At 41.2% G+C, this 19779-nt stretch overlaps 1 protein-coding gene across 5 annotated transcripts in view; it reads left to right on the plus strand.

Annotated features, from left to right (window-relative positions):
• MEIS1 (Meis homeobox 1) overlaps positions 1-19779 on the plus strand; it is a 107998-nt gene that overhangs the window by 67819 nt on the left and 20400 nt on the right. For all 5 annotated transcript variants that reach the window (XM_032103573.1, XM_032103574.1, XM_032103577.1 and 2 more), the window contains exon 9: positions 16910-16986. In XM_032103573.1, coding sequence (XP_031959464.1) covers positions 16910-16986 — 77 coding nt within the window. The remainder of the gene's footprint in view (positions 1-16909; positions 16987-19779) is intronic.

Below are 19779 nucleotides of genomic sequence, written 5' to 3' on the forward strand. Positions count from 1 at the left end.
ATGGTCAAGATGAGCTAAGTAAGGTAACGACCAAAATGGATCTTTCTCACCATCTTCCCCATGTGCCGCAATTGGAAGGGGCGAGTTTGCATGGGCAGGATGAGTGAAAACTGACCCCACGCAGAAATTCTCCTGAAATAGAGATGTTATGATTAATCCAAGCAGGCAGACGAGCTCTAGATGAGATAGTGTTTGCCATCTCTGATTTCTGTCATTTTTTTGCACCCAGGCAGCAGGGAATTAGACCAAGTTAATTGTCTCTTTGTTGCATCTCTGGCAGGAAGAGCGTGAAAATAGCTGGGACCCTGATTTTGGTGTTGGCGTGAAGGCAGAGCAGTGTGTTGGCTGTGCTTGCTGTCGGTGACAGCCCGGCTTACCTTGCCAGTTATCCTGACTTCACCCCAAACACCTGTTTCTGTGAAGGGAGCAGCGGATGCATTTTATATACAACTGCCATGTTTAATATTAGAAAGGAGCTTTAGACTTTCACAGTACCACTGCTATTCCTTGCTGAAGCCATTACATGGGAAGTTTTGTTGTTTTCCTCTCAAACATTAACCATCATGTTTTACTTCCATTTGTTCAATAGATATTTTTTCCTTTTTTTATTTGTTTGTTTTGTTTTGTTCCTTGATTATCTCTGATATTTGATGTTTGGGTACCACTGTCTCCCTTTGTCTCCCTCTTTTCTTATTTTTCTGTTCCCCTAGAGCATGAAAATTCACTGGGGAATAAAGCAGAGCCATCTCCAGGGGGTATAAGGGCTGCACTCTGCTACTGGGAGCGCCAGTGAAATGATGACATTGTGGAGGGGCAGATTATTACTTTTGGGCCTGCTGAGGACCTATTTGCATATTGAGGCTGGATGAGAGCAACTGGTGCTGAGGGCTGTCAGGCCAGGGCTGAGTGATGACAGACCCTTGTCATTTGCCTGCATTCAGCTTCATTGCTATGGTGACAATATGTGGTGATGAAAGTTGCCGCGAAGGGTTGGACAGCATCCTCCGTGGTTGCCGTAGCCGACAGCATCTTTGCAACAGCGTGTTTGAGCTGCTGATGGCCCTTGGTGTCAGAGCAGCATCAAATCTCTAATGACAGAAACTCTTCACAGGTTTTTGGGTCCGCAGGGATAGTGCTCATGGCACCATCGCCAGTCTCAGCAACTTCTTACATCAGTGACAAAAATTGTCTTTACCTGCTCTAGTCATTTTTATGTGCCTTGTGGTGGGTTTCCCTGATTTATTTTGTGTGACATACGAGCTAGGTAAGCTGGTGCTTACCTGCACAGCAGCATGGGGTGGCCGTGGTCCTCATCCTGCCACGTGTAAGGCAAACACATTAATCAGCATATAGGCAATGGCTGCTTTCGTTAGATATACGTGTGAGGGGCCCTGGTGAACGAGCTCTTTTGTTCCCGACCAAACCAGAAGGGATCAAAGGTCAGCAGGAACCCAGAAGCCATCAGTCAGGGCGGGTTTTGCTGGATCCCAGGGTTGTCAGCTCCATAGTCACCCCTGGCAACTTGGGCTGCCGCCTGCTTGCCTTCCCCACTGCCTGGCGCAGAAGCGGAGCATTCCGTCTCTCAGTTGCTGTAAAAAGATGCTGACATAAAGTCGGCTTTTCAAGTACAGCGTGAGCATTGCTGTGCTTCTCTTTGTTATCCAAGTCATTTGAGAGTGAGATTACAAAAATGATAGTTGGCTTTGTAGAGATTCTTTTGCTGCATTCATCTTTAGGATGCGTTTTAAGGCTGCAAATTCATTTTTGGTTTAATGGCAAATGGCAACCCGTAAAGAAGCAGCAGCATACTGCCAAAATGTGCTTCTACACTTCTGCATATAAAAGTTCACTTCTAAAAAAACTTCTGGTATGGCATTTATTTCCTTTGAGCAGATCGATTTATTTTTCCTCCCTTACTTGTGATGTTAAAGTACATTTGGCAGTAATCAGTTTATCCTTATTAGAAGCTGTGGTAAAAGGCAGAGTTGCTGAGTCAATTCACTCCATTTACTTCCCCTATTGAGCCTTAATGTGTCCCAGTCCCCACCCCTTACAGTGAAAACATCATCAGTTATAGGGCTGACAGGAGCCTGGGACTCAGTGTAAGTTGCTCCTTAGGGTTATTCATCTTGCACCAAAAAAACTGGCACTCAACAATATTCATCACTTCCTGTACCTAAAATGATTGAGTAAACAGTGAGGTGAATTATCAGAGGGGTAAAAAGGGGGAAAACTGAGTTTGAATATGTTGGAGGCAACTTCGGGCTCATATGGCAGGAGAAATAGAGCCATCAGCCAACATGCAAGCTCCCCACCAGTGTTTAATATTGCTGCTGAAGCTGGAGGGAGGCTCAGTTATCCTTCAGCCAGACACTTACTGCTTCTCATAACCTGACCTGCAAGAGCTTTTCTATTTTGGCACCTGGGTTGGAAAAGCAGCTTCAGCCCTGGAAAAGCAGCTTCAGCACTGATGCAGCAGAGATGTGCTGGGTGCCCAACTCTCTGTCAGCTCCTTAGAGTGAAATACATTTAAAACATTGCTCAATTTACTCCAGTTTGATCCCATGATATTTGTATTTATTCCAAAAATCCTGAATCCCCTCAGGCAGGAAATATTTCAAAGCAGGAACTTAATTTTTTTAAGTTTTTTTGTAAATGTGATATGGTAAAGTATTTTTCTCCAAAACCTCAAGAAATACAAAAGCATGGAATAGAATGTGCTTTGTTACCATTACCTCCCCTTCCTACAAAACAAAGCAAAAAAACCCATCCAGCCAAGCGAATCCAAACATGAAAACCTCAAACTCTGGGCTTATTTAAATTTTCAAAGTAATCTTAAAAAAAGAAAGAGGCTCTGCTTTCCTTTGCCCAAAAATATAATGCAATCACGATAAGGGAGGAGAAATTCCCTTAGCCGTACACCTGGTTTGTTTTTATGCCCGGTGCTGCGGTTAGATGGTTGTCTAAATAAACAGAGATTAGGTGGAGGGCTTTATCTCAAAGCTGGCACTGGTTATCACACTGCTTCCTCCCACTCCCTCCCTCTGATTGTGAGTTGTATAAGAAGACTTAGCAAGCATAACTTAGAGCCGATAACCTTTGAATGTTAGTTCAAGGAAGCTGTGCCATAGTAACAACAACAAAAAAAGAAATTATGCAAACTCTGTCACAGACTATTCAAACAACTGGCAATTTGACCCTAATTCTGATTTAAAAGAAAAAGATTCCAGGAATAAACTCAAGTTTATTCTTCAAATCATCTCTCCTTTGAGGAGTCTTGCTTTGAACTTGCTTTAACAAAAGGAATCTGTAATGTTTCATTTGGCCAAATTGCTCCAGCCCTGCAGTTAAGGGTTGAATTGATCTTGATCAGCCCTGGAAGAAGACATTGTTGACATTTGCGTTTGATGGTACATGAGATATATATATATATATATATATATATATATATACACACAAGCAGGGGACATAAAGAGAGGCTGCCAGGTGATGGACAGCTTCTGGCTCTCCATGAAAGTGAACAGGAAAAGTCATCATGGTTCTGCATGGGTGTGAAATCAAAATACGCCTTTTCTAAGCGTATCTTGGCATATTGATGGGCAGCATAAAACATGCAAAGAGGAGGAGAAAGGTCTTCAGGGTCTTTGCAACATGCCTTCCATAAAAAAAAACAAACCAGCAAACCACAACCTTCGGTTTTGGAGGGGGAAGGAGGGGGAAGGCGTCCACGCACTACCGCAAGGCAATGTCATCGCGATGTTGGGAAGCCAACTCACAGTGAGCGGGTGAGCGCGGGCATCTCTGCCCTTGTCGTTTGGATTACCCCAGTGCCACGCGCCCAGTTACACAATGCGTAAAGGCGAGGGTTATTTCTAGGACAGATAATTGAACATTAATACTCGTTGACATTGTCGTAGGAATGATATGTCAAGCTGACAGGGCCTATGTGCTTACATCTGCTGATCGGCTGCAGACGAAGGGGATGTTTGGCAGATTAGACCCGGGGCCTTGCCGCCACCGAGCCAGGGATGATACAGCCATTAATCATGAGCTGCCATCTTGGGCTGCCTTCCCAAAAACAGTGGTTGGGTCCCTGCTTTTGGGGGTGGAGGGCATGGTTTGCAAAACTACATCGACCCCCATATGTGTATGTACACCTCTGCGTGCACAAAGATTTATGTATGTGTATAGAATGTATTAAAGAAGAGCATCCTTGGTGCTGCATACGCATGAGTACCGCCGTCGTCTGAAGCAACTGTTTTCAATCTACTAACGTGAGAATAAAAGGAAGCGGAATAGATGAGAAGTTCTTCAGAAGCACTGAGAGCATGATCAAGTTTGATGAGGTGTTTCTGATTATCTCTGTCTTAGGAAGTAAATGACATAAAAATGGTAGCAGAGTTAGCTTTTTTTTCCCTAGCATGTTTTTTGTGCCTCTCTTCTTCTGGATGTCAACAGACCCTTCAAGGCAAGGGTGCTGTAGATAAAGTAGTTACATTGCAATCACTTCTGTCCCCTTCCAGCCAAAATCCTACAAATGGTGCTTTTCAATATCATTTCATAACAATCTTCAGAGAGCTAATGCCTTTGTCACAGCATTTCTACAGCCAGACTTTGCTGCACAAGTTCAGAGGCATGAGAAGCAGATGGAAAACAATTACAGGGGCCTCTGACACTGGAGTCAGTTCTACTTTCTTAAAATAGGGCTAAACATCATGTTTGTAATGTCTCGCATACAGTTTGGCTCTGCATAAAATGCTACAAAATAGGGCCCTTGAGAACATCCATTATCACATTTTGGTTAACATCACAGATTTTAAAAATCCCAGTTGTACTGAAACCATGAAATAAAGCTTTCATCTGTAAAGATCTAGTTTCTCTTTGTTATTAAAATAAACTAAGCCATTAAACAAAATATATGCATATAATAGTGAAGTTCATAATTTCCTATCATCAAAATGATAAATTCAACTTTTTTTTAATTGGAGCAGTCATCTTAGAAAGGTTTGTATATAGAACAAGATCAAATGTGCCTGGTTGCTCTTTCTTACTTTGTAACTTGTTAGTGGTGACATTTTTTTGGTCTTTAACTGCTTTCATTTAGGTCTTTCTAAAAGAAATGAGTTTTGTTCAGAAAGGAGGGGAAAGCAGAGGGGGATTTTTGAGCTTGGTATTGAAAAGATTGATTATATCTTTTTACTGTTCTTGTGAATTGTTAATGGCCATCACATCATAAATGTGCTGAAAGCAACATGCCATCTCAATGCTTTTGCTTCCAAATATGTGGATTGTCTCTTTTATGGTAATTTTTGTGAAGGCATCTGCATGTGCGTGGTGCTTGATATGCTCAGACCTTGAAAGAGACCAGGCAGGAAGGGGATGCTCAGGCTGGGAATGGGGTGGGCACTGGCTACTTGTAGCTGACTGTTTGGATTTTTGGAAAGTCCCTTCCAAAAACCCCTGTTCTGGCCTCATCCATTCATCATCCCTTAGAAGATGCCCACTGAGGGTCTCACCTTACAAAGCTGAGGACATATCCTTCAGGCAGCCCAGGCTTTGGCCATATTCGCTGCAGCTGAGTGCCAGACATAAAGTTACATAGGTGAAGACAGGTTTGCCATTTCAGGGCTCATCCCCCAAGTGTTGGCCAATACCAGCCCCTGGGAAATGCCTCACACCATGAATATTTCCACTGAAATGCAAAGCTTGATTCAACCAGCCCTCTCTGATGGAGATACAGTTAGGTCTTTGGAGGCTTTTGAAATCCAGGTGAAATTGGTAGAGACCTGCACTGACTTTGGGAGTAAAGGTTATTTTTTATGAGGAAGTCTTCTTGGTCCAAGAAGCTTTCCAAGAGGGAAGAGTCACATCCTCGTGCGAGTCTTTTTAATGACGTTTTTATAAGGATGAGAATAAGTACCTAGTGAATTTGTGGGCAAATACATGTTAATTTAGGGTTGAATCTGGAGATTTGGAGGAGAATTGTGATGTGCCTTTTCCCGACTCTCAGGAGATCTAAATCACACTTTTTTTTGTGTAGGTACATGTGCATAGAAATATCGTCCTGGGAACATATATCTGCTTTATTCTGAAATTGGTTAGCATTATCAGACTTGTTTCTTTGCTAAGTTGGGTACATAATTAATTAGAGCAGTTGTTTTCTTTTGGAGACTTCTCAGTTCATCTCTCAGAGTTAAGTTTTAAGGCCAGGCTGGTCAGAAAGCGGATTTCTGTACAGGCCTGCACCCTGAAGCCAGTCAAAGGGATTTCATACACTAAATGGGTGTAGATAAATGAATTCTCTAGCCAGAAAGCAGAATTGCTTAGTCAAGTTTACTGAGTTGAAACTTGTCTATGTTATTCATATATGCGATTGCTCTAAACTTGGGTTATTTTAGCAGAAGGGAACTCATTAGACCTAAGGCATGAAGGAGGGAATTTATGAGGGACTTTCATTTTAAATGTAAAAATATTGGAGAGTGAACTTACGGGGAGGTAAAAGCTGGGATGGATAAAATGAGAGCGCCTGTAACAGCTGGCTGGGTGCTGGAAAGTGAAGCCCAGCTCTAGCCCAGGTAAATTGCATTTGAATTTCAACCTCAGATCTGTATGCACTCTTCTTTGGCAGATGTTGAATTGATAATGCCTGTGTGTTAAAGAATTCTGATTGTTTCTTTTGCCACCTTCACAGCTTATGAAAATGCAAGTAGGCCTGCCTAATGAATATTAATAAGAGTGATAGCTGGATAACACACAAGCCTGTGGCTCTTTGGAGCTTGGGTGAGGTTAGTTGGAGGATTGTTGTGACTGGGAATTTACATGCTTTTTAAGAATAAACTTCCTGAAAGCTTTTACATTCTCCTTTAAAAGCTGATGTTTGTTCACAGTAACATGCTCATGCATGCATTGGGGTTTTTTTCCCCTTTCCCTTTCTAGATACATGTGAGATTAATACTACAGATGGCGGGTCCATGTTTTTTAAAACAAGGCAATTTATTAGATGAGAAGAGAAAGAGGCCTCATCTCTTAAATTTACTTCAGTCCAGAGTTAATTGTATCGATAGCAATGGTTTATTTTATTTTCCTTGTTTATTTTTGCCTTTTCCCACACCCCATTCTCCCAGGCAGCTGTGGCACTTATTAGTGGGGCAGGGAAATGACACTGATGAATTCTGCATCTCCAAATGTCCTAGGAGGCTTTAAAGCCCATTTCATGCAGTTAGTTAATCGGGCAGCTCGTTAGGCCCATTGCCGGACCTCACACATGGCAGTCTAATAGCAGGGATAGTTGTGGAGTGGCTGGAGGATGGGAGGGCTCCGAGGACCCAGCTCTTCAACTGGAGCCCCACGGGCAGGCGCTGCCACCTGGTTGGAGCTCCCAGCGATGCCAAGCAGTGTTGGGACTCAGTGGTGACACTGGCAACATCCCCCCATTTTCACCAGTGCTGTTCTCTGGCTGTGCTGGAGCAATCCTCTCCAGACCCTCTGTTTACTCACTTGTAAAAATCCCTATTACTAACCTTTCTGCCTGTGTCATAGGTCCTATTTGATCTGCTCTTCTTTCCCCAGACTCTGTTCCCAAAACTGCTAATTATGCAAAATACCAAGGTGCCCTTTTTAATAGCTTCCTGCTCATTGAGAGCTGCAGGGGCAGACTTGAAAAGAAGGGTTAGAGTGGGTCAGAACTCAAAAGGCAAATAGAATCAGAGAGATATTTATTTATTATTCAAAGAAACCCACGATCTTGTCTTGATAATAAGGACTGCTGTGATGCTGCATGGGGTGGAGGTCTTTTTCAGAGTGGTGGTTTAGGGCTGGGATAATCTTGAAAGGTTTCATGAAGGCTCAATGAGGAGGATTTAATGAAGATTCAGGGATTAAGATGCTTCTGCATTATCATTTCTGCCAAATATGTAAAAGGACTTACTGTGCATTCACTTTATAAGTAAACTTACTCTTTCTAAAGCTTTGAAACATGAGGAGAAGCCCCAACTTCAAAACAGGAACACATGTATGCAGTGCATTTCCCCTTTTGCAAAAGGCCTTTTCTTTCTCTTCTCTTGTCATAACAAAAAGGCTTAATTTTTTTTAGCCAATATAAGGGGAGAAGGAAGAGGGGGAGAGCCATTAAAACGCAGTTCTTTCAATTACGTCCCATTATTTGTCATCTTTATTGCTTTTCTATAGTTTTCATTGCACCTTTAATAGCACGCCTGGTCAGAAAAGGTGAGCTGGAATGTGAACGCACTTGGCTCCGCCACCGTCAGTGCCTACGAGCTGTGCTCGAATCCCAGTCCCTGTAGATTTTAATGTCCCCGCAGACTGCTGGCAGCCTGCTTCCAGCTGTGGCAGGCATGATGCAGTGAATTGCTTTTCAATGTTCTTTACTCAAATAGGCAGTAATTACAAGCTTAAAGAGGTTTAGTGGTCCAGTAAACTACATAATCACCCCTGAATTAGCCTGGGCTCATCAGTTGCAGTCCAGCAACCTCAAGACTGCTGTTTGTATGCAGGCTTTATCACATAGCAACCTGAGCAGCAGGTGTGGAACAGCAAGAATCCCCCATAAACACAACTGTCTACTGGGGACAATGATCTCTAATGAGATGAGGCTACAGCATCACTGTAATTTAAGTGGGAAAATTAACGCTGGAGAATGTGCACTACTTCCAAGAGTCTCTGCTTCTTCAGAGAACAGTGGTGTTTTCCTGGCTTCTATTTTTTTCTTTTCCCTCCTTAATTCTTTTTTTTTTTTCCCCCAGATCTTTAAATGCGTCTTTCTTTTTTTTTTTTTTTTCTGTTTTCATGAAGAACGCATTGTGGTTTTGCTTATAAGTTGAGTGGTCTTTATTCTTTTACAAGGATATGTTGTGAATATTTAATGGTGGACAGGGCATCTGTTCAAGGACTTTCCATGCCAACAGAGCAGCATTGCAAAATAGCAGCTTTATCTTTTCATTTCCTTCCTCAGTGGTAGTTTTCTTTTTTGTTTGTTTTGTTTTCAAATAGAAATGTAAACTTGATTGTAACCCCCCTCATCTTGGTGTTGAGCATTGGCATCTTGATGTGTTGGTTGCCTTGAACTCACTTTGCATGACAGCTTGGTCCCTCCATGAGAAAAGGTGTCCAAGCTCTTGGCAGGAGGCTTCCCAATTTGCTTCCCAATTGGCTGCACCTAAGGGTGCTACTACCTTGGGAAACCTGCTTAAAGCTCCTGATCCATCCAAAAGCCTGAGGTTCATATTAGGGATCTGGCTGAATTCAGCAACCCTCCATCAACCTGATCACACAGGTGTGTAGAGTAGGGGATGGAGGTACAGGGGAGTGTTTTTATCCCTCACTTACAGAGGGAGCTCCTGATGTACTGAAGACAGCCTGGGAAAAAGAGCAAAAAGCACAAATAAAAGCTTTCGGCTTAAGTCTATGGGATTACAACTGCTGGCACTGGCATTTCCCAGAGATTGTGGAGTTATTTCTTAGCCCACCTGTTTAGAAAGTCATTTGAGGTAGATAAGGACAGTGACTTATTGCTGAGACAAGGCTTCTGGTTGGGAGATATTTACCTGGGCTAATCTATCTTAGGCTGGCTCTACAAACAACAGCAGTGCTTTTACGGAGTTATCAGGTAGTTGGGATTTCCTTTGGTGTGCCAGTGATATTTTTTCTTCCTTCCCAAAAGCTGCTCACCTAGGGAAGGCTGGGGTTTGCCTTCCTGCCTTTTCGCAGCTGCCTGATAAAGATGTTGGCTTAACTGAAAAGCCGGGTTTCAAGGATGTGAATTTTAGCTCTAAGGCGGTTACAGTCAGATGAAGCATTTCCTCAGTTCCTTTGGTGTCACTTGGCTGTAGTGTTTCATAGTTTATGGCTGTGTGCTGCATTGAGGAGAATTTTGCATCTTTTGGATGCAATTTTTCTTTTAATTTCCCTGTCCCTAGTTATTTTTAGGCTGTGAAAGAAAAACAATTATTAATAAAAATAATAAAGAAAAATGGCAAAGGATGCAAAAGCGCATCACCCATGTCACATTAGCACAAATAGTCTTGATCCTAGAGTAAGAAATCCCTTCTTAAGTGTATTAAGCAAAGTTAATGTGTATGTGCAAGCTCTGTGTGTGTGTGTTTCTGTGTGCACATACATACCGGCACCAAAGGAATGTTTAACATGGGAAAAGCTCCACTCAATTACCCCGGTATGGTGTGGGAGTGTCTGCATAGACTCAGCTTGAACTGAAAACCAGTAGGAGCCAGAGTAAATTCCAAACACTGAGGTCTATCAGAGTGTCTCCAAAAGGAAATAGCAGAAGCACCATTGCTTGGACTAGCTAAAGCTCAACTGGAAAAGGCAGTGGGTAATAATATATGGTATGGAAGGAATAATATTGTAGCAGCCAGGAGATGGATTAGATGAGTTAAAAGGTTTTTCCATTTTCTGACTTCTGTAATATCCTGTGCAAGGGATGATCTGAACTTTTTTTCCTTAATGAGTGCTCACATTATGAGTAATTTGATGGGGCCACCAGAGAAGTATTGGCAGCGCATCCCAAGCCATACCATGTCTCTCCATCAGCCTTGGAAAGGATATTTATGTTAGTGAGTGCCAAAACTTGTTCACAGACAACTCTTGCAAGAAAATTATTTACAAAAGGGCAAATGGGGAAAAAGGAGAAGCTTTTTTTTTTCCCAGCATAACTTCATTAAAAAGGATCACTGTTGTCAGTACCTCTTTTCCCTCCTTGTAAACCCCCACAAAGGAAATGTCTCCTCCACTCCTCTGCCTGCAAAACCACCCCAGCCCCCTTTAATCAGGTTGGCTGTGAACACGTTTGGATTTTTAAATTTCTGGGGTATTGGCTCTGTCTTTTACACCCTGCATTTGCCTTGGGAGAGTCAGATTCTGCCTCCATTCCTCACTTTTTATTTTTTGGCAGGGTTGCCAAAGCAGCCTGCAAACCCTTTTGTAAGGGTAACGATAGGCAGTGTCTCAGAGCCCATCTCATAGGAATGGGCTGATGCAGAAGCCAAGCAGCGGCTTATTGGCCATGCCATAGGGATACAGGTGAGTCAAAGCGATGCAGCATCTAGTCACATTGCATATTTTGATGCATTTTTGAGTTTAGAAGACCGAGCTCATCTGTTGATTTTGTGTTCATAGTTTGTAGTTCAATAACTCTGGCAGCACCAGGATTTATTAACAGTAATGTTACAAAAAAGGCTTTACCGGGGGATATTAAACTATTACAATAAGTTGAGGAAATATTTTCTTTTGAAGGAGGAAAAGGCTGGCTTTGTCTGCAGCATGACCGTGTCATATGGACTATGTTTTCTTGCTGTGCTGAAAAAGCAATGAGGAGCTTGAAATGCCAAAGCCAGCTCACACTTCAGCAGCGTTATCAGGCTGACTCACTAGTCTCAGCCAAGGAAAAGACTGTGCAAACTTTGCACAGGCTTTTTTTTCCTCCCAGCCTCAGAGATGCATTTCTAATAAAACAACTTCCTTCTCAGTGTTTAGTATTTCCTGCAATGTGCAAGCCAATCCCATGGGATAAACAGGATCAAGTTTGCAGCTTCCGAGTTGAATTTTTTTCTTCTCCTCCCTCCCTACCAGGTCACCTCAACTTGGCAATTTTTTACAGCCTTGCCTGAATATAAAGCAGGTCGCAGGGATGGTCTATAAAACCTATTCAGGCAGCCTGCAAAATAGGCAAGGGGACTCCACGCGTTCTCTTTATCGCTCCCTCTCAACATGCCGGTGGCTGATGAAGAGAGGAGGTTGCAATCTTATGACTTTATGGATAGTGATCCAACCATTTTTTGGCTGCTTTGTGAGTGCAGAAACCCCCGTTACTCTTTAGGAGGCCAGAATGTGTGAGGATCTAGGACTCAACTGCTATAAATTCAAGCTCTGTTCTTAGACTACACCATGCACTGCTTTTGTAATGCAAATGGAAGGCACAAAGTGTCCCTTTGATAATGTGCAGTCAGGAGACAAAAAAAGCATTCACTGCAACAGTAAAACTAATTCATAAAGCTGAGAGACAATAGGAAAGCATTATGGATATTAAAAAAAATAGTAATTTCTCATAGATCAACTTGATCATTAATGTAAACAGTTCAAATGCAAATCAGAAGGAGGTAGGGGAAGGGGAAAGACCCAAATGGCTGTGCTGTCACCTTAGCTAACCCTGGACAAGTCTGGGTAAAGCAAGAATTTAGAGTTCAGCATAAAGTCAGTGTGCAGTTTGTCACTGGAGCGCTGATCTTTGGGCTTTATTTTGGATACTGAGTTAGGCTGGGTTTCTCTTCGGAAACAAGAAAATCACAGTGTTGGGATTTTTTCTCTTTTTAATTTTGATGTTAGAAAACAGTTAATAAATATAGAAAACAGTAAATAAATGAACTCCTGGGGCATAAATTCTAAGGGGGTGATTTCTCTTCATCACCTACCAGAGTTTAGCTCAAGGTCATCTCACCTTGGTGCACTACACTGAGCTCTGGAGGAGGCAGAGGGCTGGAGGAAGGGGATAAAAGGGCTTCCAAAATGGTTCTCCCGGCACGGTCAGCCAAGCAACGGCACTGCCACGATAAGGGCAATGCTGGACGGTTGCCACAGCCTCCTTCTAACAGAGCATGCAACCTTTCTCTTGGGGATTGCTTCTGCTTCGGTGCTGTAGTAGAGCTGGTTGGCAGCCTGGGTGTTGAGCCGGTTCGGTGCCGTGAGGAATCAGTAATCTGGGGGGTGAGAAGGGCAGGATTATTTTCCCATTTTTCTGGCACCATTATGATGCACTGCTGTGGCAGAGGAGGAGGGGAGGGAGTGCTGTTGATGCCGGGTTACAGATAAGATAAAGTCTGTCACTGTCCTGGCATCCAGCATTTCCTGCCTGGGGTGGAAAATTTGAGGAAAGGAGTACATTTGGACAAGGTGTAGCATTAAGAGAATGCCTTGGATGCTTTCCATCTGTACCTAATGGAGACTTCACCCACCATCTGTAGTTAAAGGTGATTAAAAAAAAAAGTCTCATTGTTTCTTTTTGCTAAAAATGCTCTCAGCTGCATTAAAAAATGGGCTTTTATTAAGACTACTGCTCGCTAAATACCATTCATAAAACAGTGACAAGAAAATATGATGGAAAGTTAAATTTTTCTCTCTGTCACTTTGATTTCTTTGTTACTGCTAAAATGACTGCTCTGACTCATATTTTGCATAGTTATTTTTACCTTTTCAAATGTTCCTTAACTGTTCATATTACCCTGGGCAAATCCCCCAGGGATAATTTTCATTTGCATGCAGACTTTGATGGTGTTATTAAGCAATCACTTTCTGTACTAAGTCATTATTAAAAGTAATACCACAGAGCCTCAAAAACACATTAATGGTGCCAAACAATCCGCATTTCAGTGCTAGATTTATGGAAAGGGAAAAGCACAAGGTCTCATATCATTTGGTGGATGCTGCTCTGTAGTTCTGTAGCAGCAGCAGGCTTGATCAGAAAATATCAGAGCCAAATTCAGAGCCCTTATCTGTTGTCAGCCTTATTTCTTTAAACGCCCTTTCTTGGGTCTTTTTTTGTTGTTATTTTTTAAACCTGCCTGCTTCCTACTTGTTTTTCCCCTTGGATTTGCCCTTTTCCTCTGGCCTTGGCAAGAAAGCCTGTCTGCAGTCTTCCAGTATACACAAGCTGGACTGGTTCTGGGAAGGAGGGTCAGCCTTCCCATCTGTAATCACTGTTTTATGGCTTTCACTCGAGGTGTTAATGCAGATCAAATGGAAAACAGTCCAGCATGAGCGTTACAGCTTCTCGTGCTGCCCTGCATACGGTCCCAATCGTTAATTCTGATTATAAGACCTAAAGGTAATTCTGTTTGCTCTCCTAATGCATTGCAGCTCTCCCGGTGGTCTGGTGTCTCTTTTCTCCAATTCCCATCTTGATCAATTGTTTGCAAATAATTAAGCTTTTAAGAGATAATGGTAGGAGCTAATGTACACAACAAAGTAAAGGTCTCAAGTCACTGTTTATTGAACAGTTTGCCTTGATATCCCAAAGTGATCCAGAGTGATAGGTGGACTTGTCAGCTGGAGTCACTGCAGTATTTTTAGTCATTCTTCCATATGTATTTATATATTTAGTAAAATTATAGAATATCTCAAGCTGGAAGGGACCCATAGGGATCAAATCCAACTTTCTTCTCCTCACAAGACTACCTTAAACTTAGCCATTTGAGTAAGGTATGTTTTATACATATTAATACAAATATAATATAATCTACACACCCACAAATACATATATCCATACCTATGTGCATTTATTCCTTCAAACAACTGTTAAAAAGTTTTCAGAAGACACTGGTCATTCTTGCACAGGTGGAATAAAGACCAACAGCAACAGTTTTGATTGAATTTCCTCTTTCTTCATAAAATGGTAGTTCTCAGGGTTTCCCCCTTTCTCTCTGTTGCAATGTGATGTCTGCCTTTGCCTGTAGCACAGGCCTTCCAAGCCCTGTGGGTGGGAATGCAGCAAGGCTTTGAATGTTTTAATAGCAACCTAGCCTGTGGCACGCTGATTCTTTGTCAAGTCATTCCTATTATTTTATTTTATTTTTAGTCTACAAAGGAATAACTTGTATGATCCACAGAAAGCTTATATAATAAGGTTGCTTAGTGTTTAAGATTACTTGAAACCACACCGAATCATAGTTAAAAAGCCTGCAACATCGTGACCCTTTAGCTAAGAGGGATTAGCTGTGTGAAATCACAGGCTGTCATGTGATTATGGCAATTACAGATTTATCATGAAATTAAAAGTTTATGCAGTACTAGGATACGAAAAAAAAATCAGATGACCTTAGACATACCACGATTTGAGGAATTTGTAGTTTGGGACTTTTAAAGCAACTTATTTTTAGCAGTGACAATATTATTCTGATGGCTAATTTTATCCAGTCTTGTCTATTTAAAAAAAAATGTCCAGAACAATTGAAAATTGCTTAATGGAGACAGACTTCTCAATTCCAATAGCTAGAGGCTGTCTAGTAATTATTGCTTGCTGCATGAAATTAGATACAGTTTGTTCAATTACTTAAAATTAGATCACATGTAAGGTGGCAAAGCAAAATAAGAAAAAAAAAGACTAATTCTGTCCTCGCTTGATAGCAAAGTAATGAAATGAGAAGTAAGCTGTAAAGATGAAAATGTTACAAATCATGTCTGTAGTGTATGGGTTTTTTTTGTTGAAGGGAAGCAAACTGTTGTGTTCAGATAGATGGACATAAGTATGACAGTTGTGGATGAATGTGTGTAGAAGGCAGGTCAAATACATGCTAGATTTTTGCATGTGTAAAATGCAAATTACCCATAAAAAAGAAGTCAAATCCCCTTCCCTCTGTTTTTCACTTTACAATTCTGGAGCTGTTTCATGTACACACAGAAAGTACAAGGGATGGTTTACAGGTGTGCAGGTCATCTCTGGGCTTCCTGTCAAGAAAACAGTGCTTTTAAAAGAACTGAAAATTCCTCAACATTTTTGGGTGAAAAAGAGATAAGAAGTCTCTTATGAAGCTGGTGGCCGTGGTGGTGGGCTTTGAAATAGATGTAGTAAGTTAAGAGAAGTTGCTGGAGTTACAACAAAAATCCCTGTTTGATAATGTGAGGTGATACTTGCATGTAACATAGCCATGAGAAGTCAGACTATGCTGTTTACAAGAATATATAAAATCTGCTAAATAGCTATAATACCAATAAGATTGTGGAATTTTATGAGGTTTTAAATTCTTATGGTTTACAAGGTTTCAGTTTATGCCTCATGTAATATTACAGTGAAGAATGCATCCAGAGAATAAGGGACTATTTAGGGGGGAAAAAAAGGATGAATGTGTAACAGCAAATACTTTGTGACAATCAACTGCTAAATGGTGTTGGGATAGGACTAACCAGTTATATCAAATGGTCTTTATTGAAATGCTATTAAGCACCTTGCACCAGTCCAGGTCTGAATCAGATATGTACTGAGACTTGGGCATCCAGGTTAGGAGCCCAACCAGATCCTCAAAACAGGACTTTTCCTTGAAACTGTTACATTTGCAGTATTTGGCCATTTCCTTTTGGGGCAGTGGCATTTTTGCATAGATGGGAAGGACAGAAATGATATTTCTACATTTCAGACTTGGTTGTGGTTTTTGCTGTTGATTTATTAAGCAATCTGTATTCATGCAGAAGCAAATTTTCTCAGAAAGCAAATCAAGTTCTCACAAGAAACTTATGATTGAATTATAACATTATCTTCAATTAAAGGAGTATTTCTTTTCTGTCTCTTAGGATTACCACAGCACAGCTATGTTAATGTCAGGCAAAAATGTGCTGATTGTTGACCTTGCGTTGGCCTGTGTTCAAAACACAGGCATTTGTTTATGTTCGGGATTCTGATCTTATTTGCAAATTATTTTGAGGCACTGGCAAGTTTTGCCTTCACTATCTCAGCAAACATCAGTGTGTTTTAGTTTTACAGAGAAGTGCTTTATCACATTCTTTGTTGTTCTTTTAAAAACAGAAAAAAAAATAGATTATTTGACTCTAATCGGTCATTTGAGACAAGTACAAAAAATTTTCAGCTAATGCAACAAATATCCTTCTCAAGTATCAAGGTACTGTCAGTATCCTAAGCAGTTATTTCTCCACTTCACTAATCTTTATAATTGGCTTGTCTTTTAGTGCCATTAATTAAGTGATGTAGTAGCCCATTAATAATTATAAAAGAGTGACACACCTCAGCATTTTCACCTTTCAATAATAGATGTCACGCTTCTGTTTTGGGTTGGATTGGGTGGGAGTTTGGTTTTTTTTTTAATTTAAAATAAAAAGTAGGCCAAAAAAGCACATTGTTTTAAATGTTTGTATTTATTTTGGTGTCTTATAGCACCCTTACCCTTCAGAAGAGCAGAAAAAGCAGTTGGCACAAGACACAGGGCTCACTATACTTCAAGTGAACAATTGGTAAGTAATTTTCCTTAGTGTTTCTATATTGCCACTGGCACCCTCTGGCTATTCCTTTGTGGTTTTGGGGACACACCTTGCCCTTGTTGTTCCCCTCCCCAACATTTTATTGATACAAAAGGGGTATAACCAGGTGAGTGGTTTCATGTGTAGAAAGTATGAGGTTTGCCACTGTATTCTATTCTCTCATCATTTGGGCAGATCTCAGTGTATTCACATTTGATACCAGTCCTCTTTCTGGCTGAGGATGCCTGTTCTTCAACAGGAAGGTACATCCATTGCAGAACATTGGTCTTAGAAGAGGTTCAGATGTTGGGAGCAAAAAAGGGCCAAATGGCCCCATTTCTGCTGAGCATGTTGTTATTTGGGGCTGCTGTCATGCTTTTTATAGTGTTGTTAGAGGGGTTTTCTTTTGACTGACATCTTTGTATCTCTTTATCAGTTTGTTTTAAAAATCCAGTTTATGAATGAACTTTGAGGACAATCTGGTTCTTTGCTGCTCAAGTATAGTGTGGAGCAATTTTATTTATTTGTTCCAGCTAAGGGTTGGTGGAGCCCCTGCTCTGTTAATAGTAGTGATTCATTTGAAGGAAGTCAGGATCTGTGCTGTTTCTGCAGCTGCTAACTGTTCGGGGTGTGGTGAAGGTAACCAGTGAAAATTACTCGTGATTTAACTATCGTACAGCAGCAAACCTCTTTAAAAAAATGTTTGATTTATTACCCTTTATTTATTTATTACCCTGCATCAAAATGTGGGTTCCTCCCACTATCCTGGAACAAGTGTCAATATTTGAAGTGTATTGCAATCTAATTACCTTGTAAAACTAAGTGTATCTAATTAATTGTCCTAATATTTTTAAGATTAGTGTTTATGATGGGAAAACCTTATCCTCTTTGAAGTAATACCCAGAAAATGGCCAAGGCAAACAGCAAGCCTGCTGGGGAAAAGGGAGGGAGGAATGCCAGTTTGCAGACAAAAGTTGGTTTTTTTTTCCCCGTTCAATAAGTGTCAGAGATTAATATTACTGAAGCTCTGATTACATGGCCTAATCCATTTTAGTGAATAAATTTGGTCTTGATGTCCATTGCACCTACATTAACAACCCTCCTCTTCTAGAGAGAGTAGGAGCCTATGGGAGAGATTCAGATATATTAAACCCACATTACAGAAAATGTAATTTCTGTCAATATAATCCCGTGTATTCTTCAATTTAGTACTTTAGAGATAACAAGCTACTTACAATATATTTGCCTTTGGAGGATTAATTTACAAAGTGCACTATCTGGGAGACACAGGCGGGCTCACATAGCATAGCTTGTAAGGGTTATCAATTTCTGTGACCCCACAGCAGCCTGGGAGATCAATTTTTTGAAGCCCTTTAAGATGCTGAATAAAGGAAAATACCAAATACTTAGTGTATGTGAAGTACGCTTCCAACATGCTTACTTTAAAATGGAGGATTAAAAGGCACAAAACATAAAATTTACGTGTCATAAGGTAGTGTAACCCACTGTATTTTGGCTCAGCCGGAAAAAAATTAGCGTTTGCTTCAACTTTACATCCTCCAGCCTTCATCCAGGTGCTACCCTAATTTATATGGTGGTCCTTCGGTTTAACGATGGGTGCTTTGGCCCACTAAGAAGCTGTGTGTATTCATCAGGGTCTTGTTTAACAATAGGGTGGAGTAAGGGTGTGTTGCTCCTGCAGGGTCTGGGAGCACAGGATTCAGCATGGACAAATGTGCCAGTTTGGGATGGTCCATCAAAAGAAATTTTTCAAGATGATGAACATAGGATGAGTTCAGCTAAAGTTGGTGGAATTTCTCCAGAGTGACTTTCAGTAGGTTTTCTTTCAGTTTTTTTTCCAGGGTGTTTTTCAGTACCCATCTCACCTCGAATATGAGGAGTTTTTACTTTGGCTTTGTGTCAGGTGTGTTCTTAAAAGTTCCTTATGTGCAAGGAAAAGAAAAAAAAGGAGGTCAAAATACATTAGAACTGAAGTCTTGTGGATGTAGGGCAGGCTTCCTCTGCTTGAGCTAGTTTAGTGATTCTGCTGTGGTGTTACAATTGTATAAATTATTGAGACAATTCCCCTTCTCTCCCCAGAGGCACAAGGATTTAACACTATAGAGGCAGTGAGACTTTCTTAAATCACAGGTGGTGGGCAGAGATGCCAAAATATGGCAATTCAGCCCTGGCTTTTTGTAATGCATGCTAAGGAACGAGGAGACTGTGAAGCTGTTGCTGAGTGTGCAGGTTGCACGGGGAATGCCCAGCCATGAGGTGACCAATGAGCTACTCATCCCCTCCCAAATCCTGAGGGCAACCTTCTCGAACCTTTTGCTGGATCTCTTTTCTTCTAAGGCAATGTGCAGAAGAAACTCTTCGTACCTAAATGTTTTGCTGCAGGGAAGAGCTAACATATAATTTCTGGTTAGGTTTGCCTTTCTTAAGCAGGCTCATAAGTCATTCCGCCACAACTCACAAAAAAAAATTTGCCTTCCTCCTTAGATTCTTCCAAACTTGTTAACACACATGTACATTTTTGTATTAATGATGAGTCATTGTAAATCACTGTTGCAGAGATTAAATAAAATGCTGAAGGGCAGGCTGGGTGCAGATCAGTCATAAATTATTGGCAGCAACACAGCGTGTGGGAATACATGAAATGTGCATGAAAAACATAAACTCATGTCTGGTAGCATGGTCGTTAGCCCAGACTGGGAATTCTGGATTTTCTGGCTGGATTTAGGAGTTTGCCACAGACCAGTCAGTGAAGAGAGCGTTTGTTTT

This window comes from Corvus moneduloides, chromosome 3, assembly GCF_009650955.1.
Source record: "Corvus moneduloides isolate bCorMon1 chromosome 3, bCorMon1.pri, whole genome shotgun sequence".
Classification (NCBI taxonomy): domain Eukaryota; kingdom Metazoa; phylum Chordata; class Aves; order Passeriformes; family Corvidae; genus Corvus; species Corvus moneduloides.